Here is a 25167-nt window from a genome sequence, read left to right on the forward strand (position 1 = left end):
TGAAGTCAATTACTTTGGCTGTGGTTTCTGTCTATGCAGACTTAAAGATCAGATCTTTCCAAAGCACCTTTGCCCTGTCAGTTTCAGTAAAACCATCCTTTGTGTAAATGAGAATTGTATCAAGAGTATTTTTCCCACTGTTATAAAAGTACCTATATGATTGCTTCGATCAGTAAGGTTTAAATAATTTAATATGTATCACATAAATATAAATCAATTCCATCTGTCTGTCAGGTCTTCATGTGTTTTCTTATGTACCAAGAAATTCTTGGTTTTATTAGTTTTCTTTTTCAGAATTATGACATCATTTGGGACAAAATGGTAAATGCATTTAAATATCCCTGCCTTCATAATAAAATAAACAAATATTTATTGGGAGATAAATTAATCACAAAACTGAGAAAATAATCTGAAAAACCTCATGCTTTTCCTTAAATGATACATTTAACATAGTTTTCAGAAAATCTTCCATTCTAGCCTCATATCTATTAAATACACTTGGTAAAGTACTGTAGCATTACTGGATCCACTCAGCAACAAGAAGCAAATTCCTAAGAACAATGTGAATAAAAAGTAATTTGTCTCTTCCTCCTGTTGCTAAATACCTCTGTGGAGTTAACATTCCTCACTACTTCTTCAAATAAAGCACTCTGATCACATTTGTGTCTCTTAACTTCTTGTGGTTTAGCTGGTACTAAGCCATGCACTCCTAAAGGATTCCTGTGCTTGGAAGTTGCTCATAAGACATCGGGGTGACATTTTTCCTCATCATTCTTGTTTTAACCCCTGTGAAACGCCCACTCCCTCTTCACAAGATTTCACCGGCCTCCTGTTGATGACTCCTTTCTCTTGGATCCCTGCCTCTCTCCTTACTGTGGGCAGATGAGAAATCACAGAGCACCCAGAGTCAGTGGACAAAGCAGGAGAGAGGAGCAGCAGTGATGGAAGCAAAGACAGAGCATATGCTAACTGAGAGCAAAAGGACCCCAGCAGAGGGAAACGAGGGTAAGAGCCACAAATGGAGGAAATGGGCAGCATGGCTGAGCTCTTTGATGCACACAGAATGTCTGGAGAATAACTAGAATTGGGTATGAGCACACTCAGTGCTACAATCCTTCTTTTTAAAGAAAAATCCAGATTACTTCTCTATGTTTAAAATATTTACTATGCAGCTCCATCAAACAAGAAAATGTTTTTAATGGTATGGTATCAGCTGGTATCAGAGAAGTGAAGAGATGGTACCTGAAAATAAAACACTTTTTTTTTAAAAAAGATTGCCTATGCAAAAGAAATTAAGAAAGTTTAATTGTGATGCAAACCCAAAATGTCTAATCCTTCAGTGGAACTACTCAAATCAACCAAGTGGTCTCAGCACCTCCTAACTGGAAACAAACCCTGGTTTACTTTTCCTGTACCAGTTGTCCAGCAGGTTGCCATTCTTGGAGCAGTAGGTGAGGCTGCCACACTTTAGCCCAGCTACAAATGAACCAGAACTTAAGAACAGCCTCTGTGGGGTTTTTTAATTCTTTGCCTTCACAAGGCCCCTGTATTGTTTTATCACTGCTTTACAGTGAAATCTAAGGAAGTTGCAAGGTGTGTCCAAAAATGACAGCAGAGTGGAGATGCCATTGGTAGTATTTCTTTGGAGACTGATTGCACAAGTGACAAGTCAAAGTCAAGCAAATTGCTCCAAAAGCAACACTATTCACCAGAGACTTGGACCCATTCAAACATAATACACCAGCATAAAACCTTGAAATTGCCCTAAACAAAGCATACTTAAATGCACTAACTTTTCCAGAATCTGATTGTTCTGATGGATCTCCCTTTTTATTCTCAAATTGAAAAAGAGGCATTTTTTAAAAAAATTTCCCAATAAAGATTAGAAAACATATATGTATAGAATTGCACAGAAGGAAAACATCCATGAGGGGATATGAGCAGGGAGGTGCAGAACAGGACCAAGTGATTTGTGAAAAAAACACCGCCATCTAAATTGAAACTAATTTTGAAAAGAAAATACAAGAGCATGCAATTTCATAAATTATGTCAAGACTATCTTAATTATCCTTCCTTGATTTTTGAAATTAAGGTGTGCTGATAGTAATGTGGTTTCCCAGTGTTTGTGATTTTGATAGAAACTGTGCACTGCATGAATAGTTCTCCTCACAATTTTCTCCTTATAGAGGAGCTGAAAGCAAGACCAGAGAGCAGGACGTGTTTCCCCAGTGTGATAACACTTCATCCACGAAAAAGCTTTAATTGGGGCGCACAGCCCCACAGCACTGGCAGCAAAGCCCATCCTCAGGTGAGGTGAGGGACAGCCTGCGTGTCACGGGGTTGGCATGGAAGAGCTCCCTTGTGTGCACTCCTGGCCACTGTGATGCCACCATTCTGCTTCCCCACACACCACAGGACACTGCTGACCTGGTTTCCAGGCTTTTCTGGCTACACAGGAGAGACCAAAGAATAGTATTTTGTGACCAATAAAGATGAAGTGGGGATGGTGGGAAGTGAGCTCTCTGGACCATCTGCTGAAACCCACGGAGAGCCCGAGGCGACGGAAATGCATTGTTACTACAGGGTTTTACATTAAAATTCCCCCAGACACCTAGGGTAGTCTCTAGCTGATGTAATACAGACCTCCACATAGGAGACATCTATGTCTACACTAGCCAGCTGAGGCTACACTAGCCAGCTGAGGCTCCCTTTATACATCACAAAAAAAAAAAAAAAAAAAAAAAAAAAAAAAAAAAAAAAAAAAAAAGCTTTCTCTAGTATACAATTCTTTTTATCTTAAAAATAGTCACCTAAAATAGATTAGATAAATTTTTCCACATAAAAGCGGCACAAGAACCCTGGCACACTAGCTGAAGGTAGATATTCCCAGCCCACATTTCCAAACCCAGGTCAGATGAAGTCCAGAGCCCTTCTGCCCTGGACATGCCCAGGAACATCCCCAGCTTCACAGTGCCAAACCCCTCTCCTGTGCTGTCAGCCCTCATTGGATTCATCAGCCATCTCCTCTGCTCAAATTCCTTATGGCTCAGAAGCAGTAACAGGAAAACAAAAATGCCAAGCCCAAGTAATTTTTCTCACACCAGATGTCTGCATGTACAGCGCTCATATGGGTAAGGTGAATTAAACACAGCAGTTTCAAAGGCCTGAAATAAACAAAAGGTGACACTTAAGAAGACAGAGTAAAAGGACAAAATTACATCAGTGAACAAAGAATGAGTCTTTTGAGTTAAGAAAAGCTACTGTCTTTCTGCTATATGAGAAGTAGCTCAAATGACATTTAGGAAGGGTTAACGTAAGGCAACTGTGCACCCTTTGTACAACTCTGAACCCCGGCTGCACCAGAAAGTGAAACCTCAGAATAAAACTGAAACTGGATACCTTTCTTGACAGTTCAAAACAACTGTTTATAAGGAGTTTAGCCAGGTTTATCACCATTTTTTCTAAAATATATGATTTGGAAAACAAAGAGATATGGGCAGGAATCGTAATTAAGACTTTTTGGGGGGTTGAAAAATATAGACAAAGTAACAGTTTTCTTCCTGTTTTCAGTTAGACTTTTCCAATAATAATAGTAACAATTTAGGAAAGCTAAAATTAGCATTTTGACAAGTATTTTATGGTTCACAGTTTTTATGCCTACAGTACTGTACTGAGAAACTGCATTCTCCGAGAGGCAAAACAGAATATCTCATTCACATGCATGTTAGATGTCAAGAACAGATTTAGCAAACACATGGTCTTTTAATAACTTCCTAGGACACCGTTTCATTAAGCATCCCAGAATGTAGGAATGTGCAAGGTGAAGTTACATATCATATACAATGAGTTGCACTCATAAAAAACTGTAGGTGCTTTGTCTTATTTACAGAATAACCCTGACAATGTATCCTAACATCATCACAAAATGTCTATGCTTTTAAGTAATTAATATTCATGTACAACCCAAAAATAGTGTAATGCTTCACTTTATTGCATCTTAAGCCTGAACCAGATTTTTTTTTTTATTTAGGTAGGATAAGTAAACCAGCATGCCTTGAAATTTTCACTTCAGAAATAATTTGCTAATCAATGTCACTTTCAGTGACTGTTCCACTGCTGGGTTTTAGGGGGTTTGGGGGAGGGTTTGCATTTATTTAATAAGAATAAAAATATATGCCTTTAAATGAGCTGACACACAGCTATCACGTTATTGTGTCATTCCATTACAAAGGAATCAGTTTACTGATTCCTTTGTAAAGAAAGTAAAGACAACCAGCTTTTAAGTCAGATTGGGACATGTTGTAGCATTCCTGTCAGAAATGACAGGAATTAGGATAGGCTCAGCCAAGTGTCAACTAGCAATCGGAGTGCAAATCAGCACTACTCAGAAAATCCCAGTGGTAAAGTCTATTGGTTTGCTCAGGCCGTGCCCTAATTACAGCATGTAAACCTTTCTTGTTAACACCATTGTTAATAAAGTCCTGGCTTCACATCCCTTTAGCCAGCTACTAACTCAGAAAACTAGGTAAGAATAGAAAAATAACTTTGAAAAACCAACATATTGCTCTTTACACAACAGTAAAACTATTTTTAGACTTGCTTAAGCCTGTAACAATCCACCAGCCTGATCACCCTGAGGACAGCATAGAAGGGGAGACTCCAGATGTCAGCCATACGGTGAAAGACAGAAATAAAGTGATTCTCAGACAGCTCAATTATACCTGGCTGCCCACCCCCATGGGTAAAAATCTCAAGGGCATAATTTCCCCTACTGCACTAAAAAGCTGCTCCATGGTTGGATTCACGAATCTGCAGAAGGCAGCTTTTCTGCCTTCCCACATCCTTTGTCCAACATTTCAAGGATTTGAGCTCTCCATACCACCCAGGTTTAGCCCTCCTTCAGCTAGAGGCAGGGAAACACACCTCTCCAAGCTGCCACTGCTTGGGATGGCTGGAATAGAGAGATACATCAGTCCTGTAAACAGTGTCCTTCTGGTACAAATAAATAAACACTGCAGACATAGATGTCCCATTTGATGGATAAGCAGCCATTTACTGAACTACAAGATAATTTTCATTTGCTTGCTTTTCATTCTTAGTGAATATTTAAGCTATTTTTTCCACGTGAAAGTGCTACGTCACAAGTTTTCAAGGGAGTCCCACTTAAAAGGAATTGACAACACAGTAATTAGGAAATGCACATTTAATCACGGGAGACCTGAGAGCCGTCATTCAAAGAGAGCATTCCACTCTCAGCTCAGTGCCAAAGCCACCAGATTACAAAGTACTCTGCTGAAGAAAGTTTCCCAAAGGCTCCTGATTGAAACAGGTTCATTTAATACAAAGAATTCAGCTCTTGCAAGAATGCTCCCCTTCCCTCTCGATTACCACTTGCAATCCGGAGTAGTCACAGCTCCATTAGTTGAAATAAAACAGTAGCAAAGCCAAAGACTGCACACCCTGCACAAAACATCCTACTTTTGGGCAGGGCAGTGCTCCCTCCTGGGCAGCAGAGAATGTTCAAAACTCTAGGGGCTCATGGCAGAGCACAACTCTCCTCTCTCTGCTCATGAATGAAGTTTTCAAGCCCTATGCATCATCACATATTGGGAGTCATGATTTTCTTTTAATTTTTTTTTTTTTTTTTTTTTTTTTTTTTTTTTTTTTTTTTTTTTGTTTTGTTATTTCAGCAAAAGCAATAAAAGTAATTTTAGACGTAACTTTTCTCTCTTCCTACCCCCTCATGGCAAATCTTGCATCCAAAGAGTCAAGTATCCATATTTTTACTTGAACATGAGCTAATCCAAAGGTTGTGTAAGGTCACATATGGCAAGTCTGGGCTCATAGCATTAAAAAACCAGAATCAGCTCTCTTGCATTCATACTGTCCCTGAGAAACAATTAAATATAAGGACCTCTGCAGCATGTCTGTAATCAGTACTTAAAACTCAAGAGTGTGTACTCTACTCTCAGAACCAGGAGGAAAAATCATAAATTTTAAGGATCCACATCCTGTTAATCTCTTACAAGTCACCGTGACTTGTCTTTTGCAAGGGGTTATTTAAAAATATATAATTATAGATTACTTCAACACCTTAATTCAAATTGAGAGGTCAGTGCAACAGAGCTGAAGTTCTGCAATTCAAATCCACTGAGTATTTATGTGGGGCAAAATATTTTGGAGTTGCTCCTAGAACTGGAAACTATGTAAACACAATTACCAAATAAACATCCACCTCCACAAAACTGCCCACAGTCCAACTGAAACACTGAATCTGAGCAAATAAAAGTAGGTTTTAATTGCTGTCCATTTAAACTCATGTCCACACTTTCCACTTATTTAAGCTGAAATGTAACTGAAATGTTACTCTATTTACATGAGAAACTAAGAAATACATATTTTTCAGGAGTGAATATCTATAATTGCATTTCCAATAGGAACATACAGACAAATAAATAAAAGTGAATTGCATCAGAAGTAATTTACAAGACAGGTAGTTTCTTGATGAGAACATGCAGTTGATGCATTTTTGTTCCATTATTAAACATGGAGGCAATCCTCAAGTAATTTTATAGCATATGGCATCATGTTTGTTATATGTTAAGCGCTTCAAAAATGATACATAAGTGCTTATGAACCAAATACACTATTAAAATTACATTCTAATTTCTCCCTTGGCTAATTTTCTGGGGTTTCAAAAGAAGATGTATAATACTTTCTTCCCATTATATAATGCAGCACAATTGTTACTGGTGTAATAATGTCAAATTTTAATAACTTCATCATAGCAGTGCATTCCATGTTTAAAGATTTATAGATAAGCAAACATGTTGAGACACACTACCTTTGCGACTTCAAAATATTAAGCAGCCTGTGTGTATGAGTCTGAGGGCATCTGCCCCACCACATGCTTCTGATATGGGAAACAGAAATTCATATCAATGACAATCTCCTTAAGAATATGTTTACGGTCCCAGATCACCCTGATGTGTGAGCTCCTCCTCTTAATTGTATGACAATTCTTCCGGCCAGACTAAAAGACAGGTTTTAGAAACAGACTGCATTAATTTCTGTACAGAAGATGAAGCAGTATCTCAGTTCTGGAAGAAACCTCTCTCAAATTTGAAATTATTGCAAAACCAGATATCATCTCAATATATACAGCTTCTCAGAACCCTCATCTCTCATATCAACCTTTAATTTTTCTTTAAACTGGCAAGCAAAGCTCTACACCACCACCCTGCTCTGACAGCACAGCACAGGCTGCTCTCCTGCTCATGCAGAAGCAGGAGGAGAAAGACAGTGATCTATAAATCTGTCACTGTGGAAAGCTGGAAGAGCAAGATGCAGAAGACAGTGCAGAAGAACAGAGAGACTCGGCAAGCCATGGATTTGGGAATCACTTTCAGGGTGACCTCAAACACTCCACAAGAGCCATAGGTGTTTGCCAATCCCCCTAATTCGCACACTCTTTATTCCCGCTTCTAGCACCACAATTGCACCGCAAGATCCACATCACAGTCAGGCATCCACCCAAGAGCCCAAAAATTGCTGGACAGTCACATCTGCTCGATTTCAGCAGAGCAGGGTTTGCCAGGAAGGGGTTCAGTCATTCCGAAGTGTGCTCACAGAGGAGGGTCAAACACCGCACAACTCTACACCTACGTCCATTTACCTGCGTGTCATGGAATGATACCTGGAGTTCATAGTTCTTCAGCATCCACCTGTGCTTGTATAAATGTTTCAAGGCCAAATGGACCGCGGGCAACACCCCTGCCGTTAGGTTTTTCTGATCAATCAGGCAGCTGTTGGGTAAAAGCCCAAGAAGAGAGAGGCGAGTCCGATTCAGCTCCTCAGAGCACCTAATTATTAGTAACATAAACAGCATCAGAGTGTCTAATTTCCAGCTCCAGAAAACCATCTTTTTTGGTGTTTTTCTTATTTTTCTTTCTGCTCCCCAGCAGTCCACATCTCTGAAGAGAAGGCCTTAGATTCCCTGGTTGCCCGACATTTTGCGGCTTTCCTTTGCTTCAGTCAGCTGTGTCCCTCTAAGAAAGCAGCTAATTGTTATTAAAGGATAAAGACCTCTCTACGACTGGCTTTTCCAATTTGGACAGTAATCCAGCTCACAGCAGTGCTGTGAATCAATACTTCACAAGAATAATCTCTAGACAAATTGCTCTGCCAAATCTAATTTTAAACATGTGTCATATTAAACATTCTGTAGGAGAAATAGTCAACCATAGGTGACAAATCAATACACAAACTCACATGATTCCTTTGAAAAGATATTCTAGGGGTTGATCAAAGTGGTTGCATACTGAACTCATACTGGAGTTGCATACAGCAACCTGTATGCCACTGGGTAAGAAGATTGCTTCAGATTGTTTTATTCTGCACAAACACATTTTCTTTTGGCTTCATACACGTCAAACAGAGAATATGAAGTCTTGCATATCGATAATATTTTATACACTTCTAGTGCAAAAGGTGCATCAGCTCAAAGCTGTACATCCTCTTCCTTGTTCTGCTCTTTGTCAGAAATCCCATGCTTTCCTTAAAATCAGTGGTAGTTGTGAGAAAATTCAGCATTCAGGCCTGCTCCTCCCATTTACAGGCACACAGCTTTTGACAGGCATTTCACAGATTGTTGTAGCCAGCTAAGTAATTTCAACACACTGTTTGCAGTTTTCTAATATGCCAGGCTACGAAATGGAATAGGTGCTGTACACGCAGAAATGCAGAGAAAATAGTAACGCTGGAGAAAATCTTCCCTGCTGCTAATCAGAACCCACCAGGGTGGGAAGGGATTACACACAGGACCACCACACCATTGAAGAACCTGCACCTCTGCTCCCCAGGACTCGCAGCCTACCTCACCCATCAGACAGGCGGCATCTTCCCTGCGCCTTTCGCAGCAGCAATGCCACGGTCCTCGTGGAGGCAGCCACCGGGGTGACCCCTCTCCTCCCTGCAGGCAGCCAGCTCTCCCCATCCACAGGAAGCCCCCCACACCCACTGGAATGCTGTCATAGGCAAGGGAAGGAAACACAAGGGCCGAGCCGAGGAAGGAAATCTGGGGGATGCTCGCTTCTCCGAGCAGAAAAAAAGCTCTGATTTTCAGCAAGTCTCAGTATATATGCAGCTGGAAAGCAAACTGCTCCACCATCTTGTGGAAATTCAAGGTTTCAGAAGAATTCCCTGTGCCAAGCTGGGATGGAAACCCAAAACCTCAAAGGTTTTCATGACTCAATAATCTGAAAGGAAAACAAATGGAAGGGCTCATAAGCAGAAGGTTAATTTGGTATAAATCAAATTTGAAATTATATGTTCAGAGCGTAGCAATTTATTTTGTGAATGGCTGACATTAAAAAAAAAAAAAAAAAAAAAAAAGAAGAAGAAGAAGAAGAAGAAAGCATTAGTTTGCAGCAGAAAGTAAGGGTAATTTGTCTAATTTTAATTTTAAAGACACAGTGTTCCAGGTTAACAAATTATCCTGAAACTGACATGCAACTAAGAAGTTTTTACAGAAAATCTCCACATAAAATCTAGTTATAAACATTCTAATTTATAATTACGGTATCTATGTCACATGACATGACAGCATGGAAGCAAATAGATAAATAAAATTAAAAAGAGCAAAATAATAATGTATAAATAAGCAAAAAAAATTCTACCTTGGGCCCAGCAAACATCTCCAAGCAGGAGATACACTCAATTAATCACTAACTGTCCACAGTGACCTTTCTGCCAACACACCTGTGCAATTCGATGGACAAGAAAAGAGCCCAATGCATTCTTATACACAAACACAAGGTGAAACAGAAACACCCTTGCTAGGGTTGGAGAAAAAAACCTTGCATAACCTTTGCTTTTTTTTCATCACCATTGCCCATAATCAGAAGGGAGCAAGGCTGCGTGGAGCCCTTCGTGTGGGGAAGGAGATACTGGTTTTCTTCCTGTGCAAGGCTATGGCCAAATCAAATGCAGTAAGATCAAAATTTATTATGGATGTTTCCTAGACTGAGAAATTTAACACATTGTTCTGGGCACAACACTAAGTAGGAAGCACACTCTGATAGCACATTCTGCATAGCAACAATTTAACACAATGACTTAATAGGTATTTTCCCTTCCTAAGCCTTATGATTCTATAATGTGATTACTGAAAACACATTTTTAAAACATTTTTTTGTTATTCAGGATGAAATTCTTCCCTGAGCAGAGGGCGAGTGGGCCAAGATGATGCTTAAATCCCATTTAATAGCTTTCTTAGAGGCTTAAATGGGATTTTGTTGGTGAAGAGTCCTTGGACCAGCCTTCCTTACCAGCATTATTTCAGCATTGGCTGCACTGATGAAGAGCAGAGGAAAGCAGGCATTCATGCAGCCAAATCTCAGCAGATAAGGTGCTCTGAACGGCTCTTCATCCTATGCCCAAATCTTCTCACCAGCTAAGTGAGAACATGGGGCTCCACTGAGTCATAGCTTTGGCTCACAGGTAGGTAACAAAAAAACGCAGTTTGACTCTCCAATACCCTCTTCAGCGTTCAAAAAGACACAAATCTGCCACACACCTCACTGAACTCCTGTTGCTTAGCCAGTGCCTTTAAGTTCATGAGATGGCAATGACGAATCAGAGGCTACGAAATAATTTTCAGCACCATATGGATGGACAGACATTTAAGGGAGCATCACCTTATTCTGTAGATCCATGACCAGCTTCGACCCAGACCAGTCTTTTTCTCTTCTGGCACTACTTCTCTGTGCCCTCAGCATTGCTGCATTTAACCCATGCCTGGCAAAGGAGCAAGCAAGATTATGAGCTAGAGCAGCCTCCTGTCACTTGTGTCCTGGAAATCTGCTTCCTGACAGAAACATTTAACTATCTAACCAAACAACTGTTTCTTATATAGCATTTTCATTGCTAATTAATCCTGTAAAGCTTGCATCAAAACAAGCCCCTGTGTTTTCACATTTATGAATAAAATGGCTATATTTGCCATGCTCATGATTGATCATACAGGTATAAACTTCATTTTCAGAACAGCATCTCCTGAGGCTTAACACTACAAAAGCATATAACTAAGTCTCTGTTAGACATTTGAAGATAGAGTCTTTCAAGTGACTTTGCCCAACACCCTCAAAATTTACTACTAAAATATAACAATTGTGAAATTTTAAGATGATAAATCAACTCACTGCATCTTACGTCCAATTCTCAAATGAGAAGCTTTTGAAATAGCACTGATTTTGAAACTTGATTTCAGTGTCAAAAAAGGCCATTTGACTTTAAACACTGCCTTCTACATTCTTTTGGGGAATTTTACCAAAGGTCAATCACTGTTGTTCAGTACATCAAAGTAGCTATTGCAAGATTTAGCTGAAAACCTTAGGACAGAGCTGGTGACCAGATGACTCACTGTCGGTATCTCCTTGGTGAGTTCCACACAAACTGAGTAATATTCAGAGAGGGAAACTGTAGGAGGAAATTGTGCTCCCTTGTAGAAGCACAATCCCTGAGAACTTAAAAATAGAAAAAACCCCAAACAACTGGCATAAATGTGTCGTCCATAGCCAATACTTCCCAAAGGCAAAAGGAGAAATCTTTTCACTGTTGTCCTCCTTGCCACATTATTGTCAAATTTTACAGCATTTAAAATTCAGTACTCGATCCCTTGATCAGTATTTCTGAACTGTAAATCACTTAAACAGTTATTAGTTCATGTAAAACCTTGATTACAGACTGTATTAACTCTGTTAAAGGCTGGCTATATATTTAAGCTATATGTCACCTCACGCCTCCCACACACAGCTTCCCCCCCCTTGAGTAACACCCATTAACATTTATAGGATGTTCTAATCCCAGCCTCACATGTTAGTTTTTTTCAAAGCAGGTTGTCATTCACCCTTTCTTGTCCCACGTGTCTCTGCTCTTGTTGCTTAATCGCTCAGTGTAATTAGAGTACAGAGCCCTTGCATACCCTAAGAAACATTGGTAATGTATGGGAAACCAATAGATTAATTCTGGAAGGCAACTCCTGTTCGGACATTGAGACCAAGCTTTACCTACTGCCAAGAGCAGCTTCACTATCAAGACACTACTATCTACTGTAGCATGTCCCGGCTTTTTAAGTAGCTGCTATCCAGATAAAATTGTTTACCTCCCACAGCACCATCCAAATGCACAGCCTATCTACGTCCACCTGTCCTACCGAGTCTGACTAGATTTGCTTGTAGCTAGAGATTCACTTTGAGAGAGAAAATGAAAATTTAGTTTTGCCTCAAACCCTAGTGTCTCACTCCTTGTGTGTAGGCTGAAAATCTCTCTGCCTCCTTTCCCTCTTTCCCAGCAGTGCAACACAAAGATCAAATTAATTTCCTCCATTCTGAACTGAAGGCTTGAAGAAAAGAGATAAAATTACTAGTATATACAGCAACGGTGAGATTGCTCCTGAAGTAATAGATGAAATTCTAGTGGCAGCACTTTGAGAATGAAGATGATAAACTGCAAAAGATTGAAAGACACAAGAACACATAAATTGCTGAGGAAAAAAAGAAAACGACAACAAAATCAACAATTCATTCTATCTAGTTTAATGTTCAGAGGTGGCTTAATCTGTAACTCGCTCTATAGTGGATGAAAAAATGATTTCTAATAATACCAAACTTTTGAGCGGTTAAGGAAAATACACTTTCTACCCTTCAGTAAACTATCTCCTTTTAATGAAATTGCCTTTTTTAGATCCGGTAAAAAAGATGTTTGCTGCTGTAACTACAGTAAGGGCTTCTGCTGACATTGAGATAACACCTCCTGATACCCACCAGTGACAGAACCGTGCCAGCCATACAGACCTGCCGTGAGTAACAAGGCCCTGCGGACACAGTACTCCCACCATGTCATTCCTTCTGTTTACTTCATACAAGCTGGTATTTTTGCCAAGGTCAAACACCTTTTCAAATATGTGTTAATCATAAAAATTACTTTTTTTGATTGATTTTTTTTTTTTTTTAATACCAGTACCTTGCGTACTTCTCAACTGCAAGATCCTTGAGATGTAATAATCTAATTTTAAAAGATATTTAATACCGCCATTGATCCTGAAAGGATTTCTATCCCAAAGGCTGAGTGAAATCAGCATTTTATTCCACCAGGCAATTTGAAACTGTAAAGCAAGTAACGATGAGTGCCTTTGTTCTTAATTAAAAGTGGCAATTCTAGGTCTCTTCCTCATAGAAGTACTGCATTTTCATAGGTGGGCTGGCTTTCTAAAGTGCTGAGCATTCAGCAATTCCCACTGTTGTTGACAGAAAATGCAAATCACTCCTTGCTTTTGGAAAGCAAATCTTTAGTTCGGGGACCTAACTAGAAACTCTCTTAAAAAAAAAAAAAAAAAAAAAAAAAAGTGATGTAGAGCTGATACAACTAGCATGCTTCACAGCAAAAAAACGAATAGCAGAGGGGAGCTTGGCTAAGTTTAAAGATGCAAAACTTTTTGTATCACTTTTTATAGAGGCAGCTATTGGAACGTAATTTATTTTGCTACATCGCGCAAAGTCTTGCTGCCATTAGCACACCCCTCCAGATTAGATTCTCACCAACAACATGGAATTTTGTCCTGCTTACAATTTTTAGAAAGAGAAAAAGTGGATGGGGAAAAAAAAGAGGAAGTCAGATTTCTCTCTTGATCAACCCCCTGTAAATTATTAATACTTTGGGCTTGCCAAATTCACAGGGGAAAACAGAAAGCAAAACCCAAGGTGCTTTTACAGAACTTTAAATTTATATGGAAAACCCCACAAAAACACAGAGCTTAATATTTTTATACCATATGTGTACACTAAAATAAACCTGTACGGTGCTGGTGAAGACAAACGCGAGTGCACATCTGAATGACGATGCTTGAAAAATGTTACGTGTTGTATTTTATACCACACTAAATGTTAGTCTGTCAAAAACTGTCCCTTACATATAAAGATAGTAAAGCAAGAGATTCATTCCTTGCTAGAAAAACACTTAATTCCCTGTGAAAACAGGAGCAGTAAACAGTGGAAAGGAAGTTAATTAGCATCCCAAAAGGGGCCTCTTACTACTTCTCCTTGGAGGTTTTGGATGTAAAATGGTTACTTAGACACCTATTATGTGTATGCATCGTCACATAATTCTGTAGTTCAACGAAGCTGCAGCAGAAGCTGAGGCCCACCCTAGGTAAATGGTAAATTAGAATACATAACTACTTAAAGGATATAAAAGATTCAACAAATAGACTCTTAGAGATATGTGGTGGTGATTATTTGATAAATAAAAGAGATTATGGAAATAACTTAGACAGACAATAAGTTCCTCTGATGGGGAATTGTGGCAAAAAGGGTCTTACAAAAAAGGTGGGGGTAAAGAAGAAAAGCAGTTCAGTCAAGAATCCAAAAAAGGTTCTGCAGAACCACCTACTCAGGGACAGAGCACATGAGCCTGGCAGACCCAGCTCGCAAAGAAGCAAGTATACAAGGTTTTCATGTAAAGTCTGTGACAATCCAACAAAGTGAAGAAGTCTTCTGATTCCATCAGGATCCAATCTGTCAGAGTCTTTCATACAAGGGAAGGATCCCCTAGACAGCCATAAAGTCAGAAAGCCTTGATCCCCCTCTTTTGCTGGTGATGTCTGAAGTCTGCAGCTGGTAAGGTATTGCAGGGAGGGCAATGTATGAAAAAAAAAAAAAAACACAAACTGGAGCTTCTGCTCTCACAGCTTCAGCAGCTGCAGGGTCAGCAGAGTTTAAGCTGGAAATAACAATGGACCTTTAAAGGGATTTCAAGCAAATCACAGAGAAAAGTTGTCCAGGGACAAGGATTTTGGGGGATCCTTATGACAAAATTGAAAGGCTGTCTAAAGCACATATTCTAGTTTGCAGCAGAGTGGGCTGAAATCCCCATCTGACATACATGGTCTGTATTGTAAAATGTGGATAATCCTAATGGTCCTCCGATCTTAGAACTCATTAATTATTTAAGGAAAGTAGCATGGCCATAGTAAGAAACCTAAGTTTTCTAATCCTATCACTCAAAGTTGCGATGTTCACTTTAAAGCAATTAGTCCATTTTCTGGGCCTTCATCTCTCAGAAGCCTCAGTAAGAACAATTTGGACAACCCTGCTGAATTAACCCCCATATTCTTCATTCTTTGTGAGTCTAGTTTTCAGGCAGAAGGTGGATATTTGTCTTTAATTTGCGAGCTTTCCTCTTCACATTTGAGAAAACTTCTTTGAAAAATACTATGGATGAAATTGTCAGAAACAATGGAAAATTAATGGCACAGAAATTGATCAATCACTGACTTAGCAATGAATTTACATGGCTATTCCGTCACAAGGGGGAAAAAAAGAAATTTTTAAAAAAAGGGTTTGCCAGTAAGTATGTCTGATTTCCACTTGGCAGGCAGTATCAAGCAGTCCCCAAATCCAGCAGATCTTACCCACAGCAAAAGGCTTTGCAAGTAGAGAAATCGCTGCTTGGCAAAGAAGGTATCCCCTAAGTGTCAGTGGCACAGCAAGGGGAGACACAGGATGACTGAAAATGTATTCCACCTGTTCTTCGGGGCACCGCCTTCTTTACGTCACAACAACGGTGTCCCTGAATGAGCTTGCTTCAGGAGTCAGGCTACTGGGCCATTGATCCTGGAGCCCAAGAACCACAAAGTACTGCAAATCTCATTTCTAGCTCAGCTAGACCCACAAATCAGAGAACAGTGTATCTGGCTGCTGAAAAGTTCGAAGCTCTGTCACTGACTTAGTTCCAAGATTCCTAGTACAAAAATAAATTTGAAAAAATGTGATGTATGTGCGCTACGCCATCTCAGTTTGGAATCCCGCAGTCTGAAATAGGCTTCCTGGAATATATGGGGCTGTTGCGTATTAACAGACATCTCCACAAGATTGAGTCATAGCTGTGCTCACTGCTGTGAGTACAGATCTCTGCTAACCCCAGCTGCCCCAAAAATTATCCAAGTCAAAAGGAATCATGAGGGGGCTTTCCTCTGTTAACTTCCACCACTTGATTCCTTGAGCCAGACCTCTACATGCCATGGTTCAACCTTTTCTAAGGAAAAGCATCTCCTTTCCTGTCATAGCAATGGGCTCCACTTGAGTTTTCATGAAAGAGCTGTTTAGTTCCCAATTTCTACAGTTTGCTCAAAGGCATTATTCTTCAGGTTTATGCCCTGGGAACATCCATAAAGCAATGAAATTGAATGCAAACAAAGCTTGATATGCACATGTATCATCATACCCAGATTATTAATGCAAATTGGTGTTTTGCAGCCTTGACATGCAGTGCTATTTGTAATGTCATTCCAAACAGTTACATGTATTTAATTAAAACAATATAAATAGCGTGTCAACAAACTTCTTCGTGAATGCTATCACTAAATATCTCTCCTATAGCTCCCTCCTGTTTTCCTCTTGCAAATATTTTCTTCAAGTTATCACCAGAATATTACACCCCATCTTTTCCACGAACTTGAGTAATTAACTCTGGCTGATAATCATATAAGAGGACAGGGCCTTTCTTCAAATGCAAATAGATACTACTTCTACTATTTATTCCAAAAAATAGTTTTTCCATGCTGATGGAATCAAAAGATTCCATAACAGTGAGTTTTGCAGCATTCACAGGATAAGTTATACAAGAAATTGCAAGACATATGCCAGAAACTGGCTTTAATCTCTTTGCAGAGATATTTAGAGGATATACATTCTGCAGGTCTGGGATCCACACCCAGAGGAGTGGGTGCAGTGAATACATGATTTCTCTCCTCTCCCCACCCACATCTTAACATCAGCGGAGAAGCCAGCACAGAATTAACATAAACACTTAACTTTCAGATTATTCCCTCCAAGTTTACAAAACTCTAAAGCAAAAGGAGGTTATGTCGTAAACGGAGTCATGTTACACGGAAGTCAAAGGGGACACTGACTATTTAAAGAAGTAAGTCCCTTCCAAGCAGAGTGCCGCCAGCAGAGCAGACAGCGACTGTCACCACACAGGCAGCGCAGTGCATTTTAATGCCTCCCTCTCTGCAAATATCAGACAGCACAAGTACTCGGTAATATTTAAAGGTAAGAAATTACCCAACCACCTCAACATATGCCAGACACATGCTCACCTGACGATACAAGAACAAATGTCTGGCAGCTCTGTCTGCTGTAAACTGGACCCTCCTTCAGACCCTGGCCTCTCCTGTGTATTCAGCTGTTACCCTCAGATGACCACGACACCGCCTTACCTTTCCCACTGAGCAGTCCAGAAATCAAAATAAGGCTCCAGACAATTTAGTGCTCAGAGCATCCCCAAGCATGACAGGGCTCACCCCCAGAGACCCCACTTGACTTTGGTACATCGTGCTTCCTCTTGCAAATCCAAGCACTGTTGGAAGGACTTGGATCAATGCTTCCTAAGATAGAGCGTCTAACCAACATATCACATGCACTTCTTTAGGGGGTGGAGGTGCCCCTGCTCACTTCTCTTACAGTAATGGTGGAGTTTTTCAGAGAGGAACCAGTACTGTTTGTCCCTCTCTGAGGACCACCATGTGGAGCTCCAGTGGACAGACCCCTTATTCTGTACCACTGACACAAACCTGCTCTCCTTTTTCCAGAATGTGTTCCCCATACTCAGCAAAAGTGAATAGCTCTCTTACTTCCACTTGCAGGAACGAGACATGAGTGGATTTTGTTGACACCACTCAAAACTGGACTTTCTGGAAGAGGCATCTTTACTTGGGGGCTCAGGATTCTTCAAGCTTAGAATAGCTGCTAAGAATGACTCAGGCAGGTGCACGGCCTTTCTTAAGCTTGGAGAGCTTTACTGAAAACACATGCACTTTTTTAGTAAAAAAGAAGAAGGAAACAAAGTCTACACATACTACGCCTAGACTGTAATTTCTTGTCAGATAAATTAGGAAAGGCACTTTCTACTTAGTTACAGAATACAAAAAGGCAAATACGTATCAAATATCAATAAGCTCACGTTTTCTTTCGGATTTCGTGGAGTCCTTCCTGTTCATTTACCAGAGCTCACCCTTCTATTCCAACCCACTATTTAAAGGTATTAGAATGTATTATTTCACAAAGATGAGATTATATCATGATTACCACAATGTATTTTTTGTAGTTAGAGAAAATTAAATAATCTCATCCCCCCACCCCAGTACAAATATTCTTTCCTCTTTGTGATAATATACCCACTTACTTCAGGAAGGGTTTTTTTTGCCTTGTCAAGACTCGCTTTGATCTTCAGAAACAAGTGCTTTCTTGACTATACATGTTAAGATTCAAAACAAACACATACTATCTGCGCACCACTTGCAGCACTGCTCCTATAAGAAATCAGAAAATCCAGTGCATATTTGAGGGAAGGCGTCCAGATGTAGAAGGACAGATATCCAACTTCCATTAACTTCCCTTGCCTTCTTCCACAATTCCTCTTTCTCCAGTAACTACGTGGACAGTTTTTGCCTGATGCAAATCAAACACTTTTGAAATTGATAATAGGGTCCACTAGAATGATCAATTCCTTCATTTTAGGTTTATTCTGCTTTTTTCCTCCAACAGATTTGTGTCAGGGCTCTTAAACTGAAATCATCATTCCTGGTTTATGTGCATCATGAGCTATTTCTAATGCTCATAGAGGTTTTTCTTTCATTATTTTGCAAAATATTTCTTTGCTTTTTCAACCAACTAAAACTACATTCATAGGGGTGGGAAAAAAAAAATAAAAGGATCTATTGTATCACGGTTGTTGATCTGAAGCCATAAACTATCAAGCACCCTTAACTTCTAGGACTTGGTCCAAGGGCCTCTGGAATCAGTGCATTACTGCCATTAATTTCAATGAAGTTTGGATGAGACTCTTTAGAGATGATCACTTTATAAATTCTTGAGTTTCTAAAATAACACTATTATGAAATTTTGCCCTAGAGTCCCATCTAGAGAGAGACTGCCACTCTCATCAAAATGAATAAAAGTAAAGTCACTTAGACCAGAGTTCTGCAAATGCCTACATTTGAGCTTCTTTTTATTGGCTGAGTCTTCATAGGAATCCCCAAATAAATAAAGACATGCCCATGAAGTAGCAAAATAGACTGGATCAGGATCAGACTCCAAGCACATTTAAAGATCAAAAAATACCCAAAACAGAAGCCTCTGCATTTTTGTACGTGATGTAACCTGGGCTCGTATTTCATAACGAAGATGTAATTCACACAATCTCAACTGAGACAAACTAAACACAGTACTTAAGTTTTTAATTTAATTTAAATGCTTTGAAAAACACTAGAGCTGCTGATCATGTCCTCAAAGGGTAATGAGTTCAAGTGCTGACAAACAGCAGTTGACCTTAGAAGGCACACTGCAGTTCTTCAGATGGCTGGTCAGAAAGTAAAGGCATTATAATGCTTCCTTTACACAAACCAGAACTATCAAGCCAGCTAAAATATTCAGTTCAATTCTGACAGGATGAACCTGAATGCATAATAAAAAATAATCTAGACTGCTTATTTTCATTACTGCTTTTCACAAGCACTTAGTTAAAGCATTACGGAAAATTGCAATACAAGGATCAGACTGCAACAATGGGGGGTTTTGGAGAGACATAAGAGAGAATACACGAGTTAGTAAATCACTGCCATACATTTCCTAAGCATTATAAATATACTGCAATTATTTCTCAAGCTATTAAAGAAATATCATGCATTCAAGGCTCTACATTCTCTCAAGAGCCAACAATGTCACAAGCACCACCTGTGAAACCCTGAGAGGCAGAAGTACTCCCTGCTCTCTGATTATGCAATGATAAGGATCCAGGCCCTTCAGGCTTATCTATTTATTGGCAGCCTCAGAAAACAGGCTGAGAATCAAGTGGGCATGATGAGCCAGCTACCTTCCTGCTTACTGTAAGTGCACCGAAGGAAAAAGGTAATGCCTGAACCGAGTGAAAAAGTTTGTGCTGCCATTAGGTATTTAATGGCTATTCCAGGCATTAGCCCATCCTTTCTGGGTGCAGCCAATCCAGCACTCTACATGGACACTAACTTATTTACTTGTCGCTATTAAGCACGCAATAATGGTCCAACTGTAGTCCAAACATATACGTTTGCCTGACTTAGCATTCCATAACCATCCATTTATTAATTGCTTAAAAGCCTTCAAAGCAACACAGCAAGCTGGCAACATGACCCTGATTTCTTATGTCCCTGGAGTACAAAACAGTAAAAAATGCAATTTTTAAGAAACCGATACTCATTCCAGAACAAACAGAGTAATTTCTTCCTGAATATTTTAATGAACTACCTAGTTCAGAACGCCAAATCTCAGTAAAGAAAATCACAATATTTTGACTGCAATAAAGTGCAGCACCTAATTGATTAAGATGTTACTGTATGAAGAAGGGACATCCTGCCTAGGCTTCTCTAATTCCTATGCATATGTTATTTTTGTAATAATTCTATCCAAGGGAAGAACTAATATAGAATAACGTCATAAAAACAGGATTAGGAGAACTGTGATTTTTTTTTCCTAACATGCATCTCACTTTATGAGACAGGTAATGCCATTCAGAAAATCCCCCATAATTCTTTTCATTACAATTGCAGAGTTCCCTGAGATTCATTTTTTTAAGGAAACAAGCAGCTACACTAGGCTGATCTCGCCTGTATTCCCTGTCAGTATCTAGTCTTGTTCACTCAACACAACAGGATGGCTGCCTGCTCCTTCCTAAGTGATATCTTCAGCAGAATTGCCCTCCATGCACTTCTGCTCAGATATCTTAAAAACAAACAAACAAACAAACAACAACAAAAAAAACAAACAAACCACACCACTATGACAAATTTATGTCAATAAAAAGCAGCCACCCTGGAAGGAGAGGCTTTTGGTAGTCATTTCAGGGACGGAAACACTGTCACGAAGCAGTACAGCCTGTCGTTGCGGCTCTCAGCTTGTTCCCCCCGAGCCCTGAGAACCGAAGGGGAGCAGACAGGGGCTTCCTTAAATTACAGCGGGGAAGATTGTCAGCAGTCACTTGCTTTACTGGGGGTTGTCTTGGAAGCGAGCCCCGGCCGCCAGCATTACACAAGGAGCGACTGCCATCTTCAGGGGAGCCCCGGTACCGGATCCGCGCGTATCCTCCGCAAACACAGGTACTGAAGTTGTGACAAAAACCAAACGCAGTGGCGGGCGGGTGGTAGTGGCAACCAGCTCGACAAAGCCCTCGCCTCGCTCCCTGCCCCTCTCTCGCAGGTAAAGGGGATGTGTTTTCTCGCTCGGCAGCGCTCCCCCCTTTCCCAGCCCCGACTGCTGGCAGCGCTCCGGATCGGGGGAAGGCATCCCGCCGCGCTGGCGGCTCTCCGCCGGGACCGACACTGCAAATTTAGTTCTTCCCGAGAAGCGAGCGCCTCCGCGCCCCGCCGCCGCCCGCCCGCAGCGCACCCCCGGGCAAGCGCTCAGCGAGGGCAGGGACGGGGGAAAACTCAGCGAAACCCTGCGAGAGCCTCCCCGCCTCCTCCTCAAGCTACGGCTGCGGTCGCTGCCCTTCGCGTCCCGTCGCCGCATGGGACGAGCGGGGCTGGCAGCGTGAGCCCGTTGGCGGAGCGGGGGAGCGCAGCGCCCGGCGTGCATCTGTTGCTGCGCGGGGGGCGGCTGGCAGAGGGATGCGGCCGCGGCTTCGCTGGGCGAGGCAGCTTTCCTCCCACCGCCGTACGTGCGCGCCAAGGGCAGCGGATCCCAGCCGCCGCCAAGCGCCCCCGCCGCCCGGGCACCCGTCCTGGCCCACCCCCGCGCTGCGGGCGACTCCCGGACAGCGGCGCTCCTGGGGCGGCGGGGCCGAGCGCTGACTCCCGGACAGCCGCTCCCGATAACACCGGGCGGGCGGGATATACGGCCCGCCGGCTCCACGTCCTCCCCCTCCGCCGCCGGTCCCCGCACATCTGCCGGCAGCCTGCGGGGCCGGGCGGGCAAGGCGGTTCGGAGGCGGCGCGCACGGCCCCGCCGGCAGCCGCGGCCCCGGCCCGGGCGTCCGCGCTGCCCTTGCGCCCCTGCTCCCGCAGCGCCCCGGGACTGGGCGGCGGCGCCTCCCCCTGCGCCCGGCGGCGCGGGCCCGCGGCGGTCCCTACCTCCGTGTCGTAGAGCCGCAGGTCCAGGAAATAGGGGTTGAGCAGGGACTCGTTGCGGATCTGATCCATGGCCAGCTGCACGGCGGGCAGCACTCCCCGGCCGATCCTGCTCTTCTGGTCCTCCTCGGACTGGCTGAGCGGCATCAAGCCCATGATGGAGATCGGCGTGGTGGCGTTGGGGGGCAGCCCGGCCGCCCCCCGGGAGCTGCCCCGCGGCCAACCCCAGCCCGGCGGCGCCCAGCCCAGGCACAGGAGCAGCAGCAGCATGGCAGGGTTGGAGGTGGCAGCGGCCGGTCTCCGCGGAGAGGGATGCATGCTGCTGGATGGGGAGGAGGAGGAGGAGGACTGAGGGTGGGGGAACGGGCTGAGCGGCGGAAGAGAGCCGAGCCCCTCTCAGTCTGGGCGCATCCCCCGGCGGCAGCAGCCAAGGCGGGAGGAACAGATCTGCCTCTCTCCGCTTCCTCGGGAGCCTCGGGGTCTCCTCTCTCTTTCCCCCCCCCCCTCCCCTCCCCTGGCAATAATCCTTCTGGCAATGGCGCCTACTCCTTCCCAGGTCTGCCAGCTGCAACCACCAGGAGCAATAAATAAATAAATAACCACCACCACCACGCACACACAGATACGCTCCCCACCACCCTCCTCCGCTCTCCCCGGCGGCACAGCAAGGGAGCGGGACCTGCCTCTGCCTCCCCGGCAGCTGTCCCCCCTCTCCGCTCAAGGAGCGACAGCACCTCTCGGGCGCGGGGGGGGGGAGCCGAGCAGCCCCCATTGAACACCTCCTTCCTTCCTCCTCTTCCTCCTCCTCCAAAAGGGTGAAAAAAGAGAGGGAATAAATAAATAAATAAATAAAAAGGGGGGAGGGGGGGGGTGCTCCGGCAGAAAAAGCCCCCCCTAGAGCCGGGGAGGCGGAGGAGAGGAGCGGCGCCGAGCCGGGGCGGGGGTGCTAATGCCGCATTCCGTGGGAGCCGGGGCAGCCCCCGCCGCGGGCGCGTGGTGCCGCCCGCGCCCTTCCTCCGGGCCGGGCAAAGCCGCCGGGAAGGATGCGCGGCCGGGGCGGGGGGGGAGGGCGCAGAGCGAAGCGTGCGGCGGCGGGGGGCCGGACCGAGCTCCCCCCTTCACGGCATCGGCGTTCGCCGCCCGCGGGTCGGGCGCCTTCCCCAGGTGGAGCCGCCGAGGCGGGCGCGGGCGGGCGCGGGGAGGTGCGAGCGGCGGCCGCTGCCCATCGGCGGGCAGGGGCGGCCGGCGCGCTGTCCCCACGCGCGACCCGCCCGCCCGGCACACGCGCGGAGCCCGCTGGCTGCGCTGCCCGGCGCGGGCGGGCTCCGCGCGCTCCCCGCCCTCCCCCGCGCACAGGCGGCGCGCAAACGCGCTCCCACGCGGGCTCGGCGCCCCGCACACGCACACGCACACGCGCGGCCTGCCCCGGCCACGGCGGCTCTGCGGCACGCGGGAGCGGGGCGTTTCGCTGGCGCAGAAGCCGTGGGGTTCCGTTGTTTTGTTTTTGTGTTTTAAACCGGTTTCTTTTTCCCGCAGAATTGGCGGTTTTTTTGGGAGGCTGACACGGCTCGGGTTGGAAAAAAAAAAAAAAAAAAAAAAAAAAAAAAAAAAAAAAAAAAAAAAAAAAAAGGCTGCGGCAGGACTGAGCTTCCCCGAGGGCTGTCGCAGCCCTGCGAAGAGCTTGTGGGAAGCGAGCCCTTTCCACACCTGTTCTCCCGAGTAGTTGTCTCCACATCTCAGTGGCTGTGGGGCATATTCCATAGACAGCCCGTGGCTTTTTGCCCTGCTCCCAGGCTATTCCTCCACCCCAGGGGGCATGTTCACACTGCCCACCCACATCCGTGGTCAGCAGGGTTCACTGGTCTGTTTCATCTCAGGTAGATCCCACACAGGAGGCGATACAGGCAAAATGCGAAACTTTTCTTAACCCCGCTTTAGGCACCCCACTTGCTATACATATTCATAAATTTCCCGAGGTCACTCTGAGCAAACCTTTGAAGATCAACCTAATACATCTAATTTATATTACACAGCAACGGCAGAACGTCTGCAGTAAATTGGAAAGAATTTTCATGGATTAATACATTCTGAGATTGTAAGATCTGACCTTGGGCTAAAAGCCCTCAACCAGTAATTTCATAACACTTGTTGCATTACAGCCTTTCACTCAGAAGGACATCCAGCAGTGTTGACTTTAAGGCGTCCGTAATGTAGAGTCACATCTCTTAATAAATCATTTCAATCATTAATTAGTTTGCTAAAAGGTGCATTTCATATTCAGTATCAATTTGTCTTATTCCAGCTTCCAACCACTGGTTCTTATCATACCTTTATTAGGTAATACGTCCTTAAGAGGACGTAGCATCAGTGATCTTCTCCCACACACAGGGGCTAAGATTAATCACATCTTGCTTTTGTAAAATAATAAGGCCAACTTTCCCTCACCTCAAGAATCATTCCTGCAGGCACTTTCAATGCACATCTCCTTTTTCCACATGATGTTGAACTGGGCCTTCTGACCCTGTGACCTGCCTGCACGGGGCCATAAGCTGTAACCTCAGCAGCTCCCTCAGTACTTGCCAGTTCCACAGGCTGGGCAGGTTGGCAGGTTGGGAAACCTAATCCCTGCAGGCAGACCGGACAGTGTGTCATCCTTGTGGGGATGTCTCTTTATGAAATCATTTACACCATGTTTTGAATCCATACTGCCTAAAAAACATCGCCTGCCTCCTTACTCCTGTGTACTTGGTCTTCCACCAGAATAAACCAAACCATGAGCTTTATTTGTAGAAGTGACTTGTCCAGCAGTTTGTCACCTGCAAACTTTCCATTTTCTTCCAAAAAATTTATTATCATAACACCAAGAACATTCCTAGGATGCCAACAGGAATAGGTGCCGTATTGATTTTGTGTAATGCTATTTTTAACCAGAATTATCATGTGCTAAATGATGTTTTGCCACTCTCAACTTGATATGCAAGTTTGTCTGTCAAAATTAGTTTCACAGA

The 25167-nt window shown here is 43.3% G+C and overlaps 1 protein-coding gene across 2 annotated transcripts in view; it reads right to left on the bottom strand.

Annotated features, from left to right (window-relative positions):
- Positions 1-22658, bottom strand: part of GABBR2 (gamma-aminobutyric acid type B receptor subunit 2) — a 460554-nt gene extending 437896 nt beyond the window's left edge. For both annotated transcript variants that reach the window (XM_040084650.2, XM_040084641.2), the window contains exon 1: positions 22163-22658. In XM_040084650.2, coding sequence (XP_039940584.1) covers positions 22163-22477 — 315 coding nt within the window. In that variant the 5' untranslated portion in view covers positions 22478-22658. The remainder of the gene's footprint in view (positions 1-22162) is intronic.
- Positions 22659-25167: the final 2509 nt, after the last annotated feature.

This window comes from Hirundo rustica, chromosome 1 (assembly GCF_015227805.2).
Source record: "Hirundo rustica isolate bHirRus1 chromosome 1, bHirRus1.pri.v3, whole genome shotgun sequence".
Classification (NCBI taxonomy): Eukaryota; Metazoa; Chordata; class Aves; order Passeriformes; family Hirundinidae; genus Hirundo; species Hirundo rustica.